Raw genomic sequence first — 7,148 nt, 5'->3', positions numbered from 1 at the left:
CATAAGAGGAGTTAACATCATTGGAAAAGGTCTTTATTGGATAAATTCAGAGGTGACAAAGGATCACAGCTGGTGCAGAATCTTAGAGCAAATGAGGCGAGAGCTGACAGTTTCAGTCTGACATAGTAAAATACAGGTTTACAAAGAGAGTGTATCCTCAGTTCACTCTCTATAGTGTCCTCAGCTCGTTCTCTAACAGGTAACCCTGGTTTTAATCTTCAGGGTGCACACTGATGCCTCTTCAGCCAGGGAAAGATTGCTTGACTACACCATCATCTCCAACATCCTTTACTCCATCTACAAATCCCTCTAACACTTCAACTACATGCACTTTCAAAACAAAATGTTCACGGTGACAAACTCCTATTTTATGTTGTTAAAAAAAAAATTGTAGTGTTTTTGTCCCTGACCTTGTCAAAAATGCAAGATGTGTCTCAGTAGACCTTTTTCACAGCAGACATTTTGACTCGCACAAGTGAAAAGCACAAGTGAAACTGAGAACATTAACGATGGCTCAGTTACATTAAGGCCCAATTCCAAACCAGCCTCTATCCCCTCACCCTATTCACTCCCCCTCTGTTTGCTCTGCCATATTAAGGGCTGTCCCAAACCAGTTATCGCTGAGTGCGAGTGGACTGCTCAGCCCTTGGATAGCGAGTGTGCATCAGTGCAGGCTTCTGATGAGCCCAGCAGGAAGCGCAACATCACAATGGAGGAAACAACGTACAAATGTAAGAGTTCCGTCTTTCTACTTTGTAAAATATTTTAGATCAAACACACACATTTGTTTTCCTCACGCTGACTTTAGTCTCAAACAAACACACAGAATTTCTGGTGTCAAACAATGAAAACCTTCATGTCCAAATGCTTAAATAAACTATTTAAAACTGTCAAAAAAATTCCTCATCCCATTCTCATGATTTGTAAAAAAAAATATATAATTCTGTGTTCACAGGGACAGATGAAAAACCAAAGCAGTTAATCGATCTACGGATTAAAAATGAGAGTCTCTTCACTAAAAAGAGGAATGCTGCAAAGCTGAGATGGAGGTAAGACTGCCCACATGAATTAATCTGTAAATGTGTAAGCTGTGTCTAGAAAACATGAACAAGTTAATTACTTTGATTCCACTGCACTGTATCTCTTATCTGACTTATCCAAGTTTATTTTTAATTTAACTCATTTTAATTAATATTTAAATGTTTTTTTAATAGCCTGTTGCTCTATTTTGCTTTCACAAAGTGCCTGTCGGTATCCATGGTTACATCTGCTTCCTTCTTCCGGTAGAGTAGCGCAGCCATCCCATGGTTTGGCTTCTCTTTCATACACTTCCCTTTAATCAGGAGTGCCCCCGCATCTGCGAGTGTAACCTGATTTGGAGTGACACTCGGCAGTGAAGTGGTAGTGGGTAGGGAGTGGTTTGGGATTGGGCCTATGTGGGCCAGTATGCACAGTACCATGACCTGCCCTAAATGGAAAGCAGCCATCATTAATGTTATTAAATACACCTGTGCTTTTCCTACATGTCAAAATGTCTGCTGTGACAAGGGTCTATTCCATATTACAAACTGTGTACAGTATTCATTTTTAGAGCCTCTTAGTATAAATAACTTATTGTAATAACATACATTACCAGTTATTTTTTCCCAAAATTTTCATAGTAATTTTTTTTTCATATTAAAGGAATACTTCACCCACAAAGTGACCATTTGTACATCAATTAGTGAAGAAGACTTTGTTTTTCTTGCAAGCCTCCACAGACAATGATGAATATATTGATTTACTGGGGAGCAATTTTAACAACAGCAAAACTATATTGAAACACCTGTTTGCAAACTCTTAGACCCATGCAGTATGATCCACATCTCATTTATCTAGTCGTATGTTCAGTACTTCCCAAACACATGCATTTTCGCTAAAACCTGACTATTTAAAAATGAACTGCACGTGAAACTCATCTATGATCTCTTTAAAGCCAGACTACAATACCAGGGTTTTCAGTGAAAATGCATGTGTTTGGGAAGTCCTGAGCATACAACTGGATAAATGAGACTTGGAATATACTGCACGAATTTGTGAGAGACCGTAAACTGATGTTCTGATACAGTTTTGTGGTTGTTAAATGTGGTCCTCGGTGAATAATAAATCCGTTCACTGTTTTCCACGGAGGTGCATGAATTCAACTTGACATGGCATGACTACTGTAAACCTTAAATTATAAGCCTAGTCCCGGTCTAACACCTGGTGTGGCTACACATTTTGACAAATAATCGCCTGTCTCAGTTAGACACTTAATCTGGTTGCCATGCATTTCATTTTTATAGATGTTCTTTGGATGTATAAAACAAGCTGTTGGCTACCTACTTCAGCTAACATTAGTTAGGTGCTTAGATCGCATATACAAATATAAATGTTTAAACTTCTGTCAATATGGAGATGCTACATATTGTTAGCTCAGCTAGTTTCTCCACAGTTCAATCGCTCAGTTCATTTTACTGAAACTGGTACCAGCACCAAAGAAGACAGTAATGCTGAGATTTACCGGCCTGGTAAACAAGAGTGGTGACTCCCTACGTTACCTCTCAAGTGGTCATATAGTCAACTTGATTACCCTGAAAGTTGTTTGTATTCCTTCATATTCCATCAAAAGGTTTTTTATAAAAATGAATCCAAGCTGTGAGCTTCATTTTAACGGGATAAAGTGGTGTTGTGTCAGTATGCCAGGTGCCGTATAACAAATAACTCCCTCTCTCTCATGCGCTGTCTCACGGAGCTAGATCAAATGAATGATCCATAACTGATATGTAATTCGAAGTCCAATTTCCATATAAGTAATATTCATACTGCCTTAAATAAACAATTTGATTGTATTTCCTCATCTTAGCTGAGCAACAGTTTTGTGTTTCACGGTAAATGATATACAGATGGTCATTTTGTTGGTAAAGTATTCCAGTTGTGAGCAGCTCCTCTATTTCCATTGTGCTTCACATTGTGGGAGAACAGGGGTGTTCAAAAACACTTAAATCAAGTTCTATGACCTATACTGACTGTCTTAAGTTGACTTAATTTACAACACATACTGAAAAGCTCCTTAGAATCAGTGTGTGATATGGATTTGGGACAGTTACAGTGTATGGCCCAATAAATACGTTAGATCATTTGTTCTAGTACAATAAAGTACTTGTCATGATGTCATAGTATCACTGGTATTTTCACTTTAACCCACTCATGAGTATATTACAACAAAAAAGCAAAATGAAACACTGATAAAAGTAAAAATAGGAGCTTTATAAATCATCTACATGAGAGAAGTTCACTGGCATCAGATAAAAAAAAGTTTTTCCTCTCTCCGTAAAAAAAAACACTGAAAACGGAACTGCGCTCATGTCGAACACGACACACGGATCACTTTAAAAAAAAAAACTACATGAGAATATCAGAAGTTAATACTGGTACCGTCCTCTTTTCCCCCCATGTCCACCGTGTCCTCCTTGGTTCCATCCACCTCCTCCCCAGCCTCCTCCTCCTCCTCTTCCTCCACCTCCTCCCCAACCTCCTCCTCCCCAACCACCGCCGCCTCCTCCTCCTCTTCCTCCACCTCCTCCCCAATTCCCTCCTCCACCTCCTCCTCCCCAACCACCGCCGCCTCCTCCTCCTCCTCTTCCTCCACCTCCTCCCCAACCACCGCCGCCGCCACCTCCTCTTCCACCGCCACGGCCTCCCCAGCCACCTCCTCCTCCTCCTCCATCTTGTCTTTTCTGCCAGGGTGGCATCTCAGGAGGCGGGGCCTGTATCTCAGAGGGACGTCCTCCTCTGTCCGGGACTCTTCCCATCAGGATCTGTGAACACAAGTGAAGACAAGCGATGTGGTGTCAGAGGAAAGTATCAGGACGAGGGCGTTTACCGCCAAAGGAAAAAAACGTATCCCAACCTTGTTGACAGCACAGGTCGTCTTCTCCCTGCTGGAGCCGCTGCTGGTCTTGACCACATTGCAGATGTCCTCTCTGGCAGCCAGCAGCTCGGACATGTCCACCGTGGACTGAGGGCTCAGAGAGTGTCTCTTAGGCTGGTAGGCCCTCGCCATGCTGTCCACCTTCACCTGACAAACCACAGGCACACGTAAGATATTGTCAGCAGTTTAGATCCCTCTGTGACGGAGACAGACAACAATACTTATATAAAACGTACCTTGGCTCTGTCCGACCACCCGAAAGACTGAACGGTGACGTCCAGCCGTTTGATCAGCATCCTGCGCCGACACTCGTACTCTGAAGACAGAGCTGTGTTTATGTTGTGCAGCTTCTCCTGCAGAAAAAGAAGCAAAGATGACCCAGCTGCTAATGTACAGACACAACATATGACGTGGTGCATTTCAGTTCATCGTCTTACCCACTGTTCACTGCTTAGAGACTTCTTCAGCACTGGGTTTCCAGTGACACCTTTTGGGAGATCTTTTAGTACATTCTCAACCTACAGTGACACACAGGATGTAATGCATTAGCAGTATAAGGAAGGAAACACACTGAAGCAGTCAGATCTAAAATTTAAATCTAATATTTAAGTACTTAAACAGCATTAAAGTCCCACCTTGTCTTGGACCTGAGAGAGGACTCCTGCTGCGTCCTGTCCTCTGGGCTCTGACAGGTTCAGAGTTTCACAGATGGCCTGCAGCTCCTGACACACCGGACTCTCTCCTTGGTGTTTGTGAGACACTTGTCTGCTCCTCACAATCTGAGCTGCCTGGAGCTCAGAGCTTAAAAACACTTCATAAGGAGACAGAATCATATTCTTGAGTTACTCGCTGACTACACAGAGAGCTTGTGACAGAATGACTGGAATAAAGAGCATAATTTCATGACGTACACACAAACTTGAGATGATCTTTTGTACTCCGCACGCTGCCCTTGAGAATCCCTGAGACGACGGCTTCATGAGGACAGTGCAGCTCTTTGAGCAGACCGCTCATCTCCAGCTGGAGGCTGTCCATGTCGTCTGCAGGGAGACAGAGAGAGAGAGCAGGCTCAATGTGACGTAAACTGACACTTTACTGTATCAACCAGGTGTGAATGGATGTGGCTCACCTGGACTGGAAGTAATGCTCTCCTCCAGGTCACACAGCGGCTTCAATCTGGACGCCAGCCACCTGCATAGGTCCACATACTCTGGAGAGGACAGGCCTCCCTCTGCGGCTCCGAGCAGCGCCTTCTCGTCCAGCAAGGGACCATCATAGCTACGGACAGTGAGAGGGGACACACAACATTAACACCGAGCTTATCTTAGGTTATAAGGGTATTTATTTCCTGGTATTGTCAGGGATAATGTGTTTATATGTCTACTTTGATGTTGTTTTGTTTTTTTCTCTTTCCCCTCATTTGGGTCACCTTTTGTTCATATGCTCATGATGTCACTTCCTGGTATTACCTATATAGGTTTGACTCTTGCCCTCATGATTGATTTGTCACCCTGATGAAGGCTGTGTGCCGCAACGCGTAGGTGCATTTTATCTTTTACAATGTATTAGCCACTTCAAATAAAGGCTTTTTAACCTTTAGACTTAAACAGTGCCTTGGTCACCTCCTTTTTTTGCCACCATTTATCACCCCGGCACCAAAGAGCACTTTGAAGGTTTTTTAACTTACCCACCAAAAGAAGCACTCCTTTTTCTGTTTTTCTACATTAACACCTCCATGTTTGAGAAAAAGGTGCTGTTTCAACCAGCTACTTTAAAACTAGCTAGCAGCCACTGTGTCTTTTTAAAAACACACACACACACACACACACACACACACACACACACACACACACACTGAGAACATAAACTGACTGTTATGCTATAACCAAAGCTAACAGGTACCGTGCTAAGCTAACATTAGCTTACCCGAGCTGCTCTAACGAGTCCAAAATGTCGCCCTCCATCTTTGAATTCGTGAGTTTTTCTTACGTGTGTTAGTCCGCTGAAAACATGACGACGTTACTCATACGTTAATGTCAACATAAACAAATTTTGCACCCATTCATTTCTACGGCGCTCTCATGCTTTTTTGTTGTTCCGGTTAGGTACGGGTGCCGGGGGGAAACATGCGCGACCTTCCATCTGTGGTTCCGCTGCAATGGTTCCGCCTCGGTGCTCGGTAAGTATGAAGCTATACCACAATAATAAACTGCAATTTTATGACAAAAAGTCGACCCAAATTTTATCACTAAAATGTGTTTAAGTATGTTTATATGTGTATGTATGTGTGTAAGCGTTTTAGTTTAGTTTATATCAGAAGGGGCGGTACAAATTAATAAATACACACGGTATGAAAATGCCAGAATTACCCATAAGGCTATTTTCTATCTGTAGTCCCTTGGCCAAGATGTTACACGAGGCTACCTAAAACACAACAAAGCACAAACAAACAAAAAAGAAAACAGGATAGACAGTTTAAAAGACTTCTTTAAACACATCAACAAGAAATATTTTTAACATGATTTTTTTAGTCACAAGAATGTAAAAAATTGAAATATATGTTGCATAAATTAGCTTGTATTTTATATTGTACATAATATAAATTAGAATCAAGTACTTGAGTAAACATACTTAGTTACTTCTTCCCTGTTCAGTTGTAAATTCTTGTTTTGGTTTTCAATCAAGGGTCACTGTTTACATTTGTATTTGTTTACATATTTACCCTCTATTTGCATTTTATAATTCCCAGTATACTTTATTGCTGCACTGTTTATACCTTTGATCGTCGCCTATTGCTGGACTGTGAGTAACTGGCTATGTTAGCCTTATGCACAATCTGCTTTTGTATTTGTTCAATTATTTATTTTCAGTTTGTTATTAATATTTTCCATAGTATTCATTATTGTTGCACTGTTTTACATTTGTACATCACCATCAGCACATCTAGAGTGACATCTTTCTGTAGTTTTCCGACAGCTAAACTATCATTTACTGGTACGTGTTTTAATCTTGTGTTTTTCTTTTCTTTTCTTTTTTTAAATATCTTTTATTGAGCAGATGGTGTCCACATATAGCCCACACCTACATTTAAGGTTCATTTTTCTTTTGTTTTACAGTTGTGCATGATATCCTGAGATTAATAACAGATCAAATGTTGTAATAGGCACAAAGGTAAAACTCAATAAGGTAGTAAAAA

At 41.1% G+C, this 7,148-nt stretch overlaps 1 protein-coding gene across 1 annotated transcript; it reads right to left on the bottom strand.

The window, feature by feature from the left end:
• Positions 1 to 17: 17 nt before the first annotated feature.
• Positions 18 to 6,089, bottom strand: fam98b (family with sequence similarity 98 member B). Its single transcript, XM_049596471.1, has 8 exons — positions 5,879 to 6,089; positions 5,082 to 5,230; positions 4,864 to 4,992; positions 4,588 to 4,763; positions 4,390 to 4,470; positions 4,189 to 4,305; positions 3,932 to 4,099; positions 18 to 3,839 (listed from the first exon to the last, which is right to left on the bottom strand). The coding sequence occupies exons 1-8, from the start codon at positions 5,914 to 5,916 to the stop codon at positions 3,444 to 3,446; spliced, it is 1,254 nt and encodes a 417-aa protein (XP_049452428.1). The 5' UTR covers positions 5,917 to 6,089; the 3' UTR covers positions 18 to 3,443.
• Positions 6,090 to 7,148: the final 1,059 nt, after the last annotated feature.

The sequence above is a fragment of the Epinephelus fuscoguttatus genome, linkage group LG14 (assembly GCF_011397635.1).
Source record: "Epinephelus fuscoguttatus linkage group LG14, E.fuscoguttatus.final_Chr_v1".
In the NCBI taxonomy this organism is placed as follows: Eukaryota; Metazoa; Chordata; class Actinopteri; order Perciformes; family Serranidae; genus Epinephelus; species Epinephelus fuscoguttatus.
Note: the sequence above shows the minus strand (reverse complement) of the source record. Positions and strands in the feature narration are given on the sequence as shown.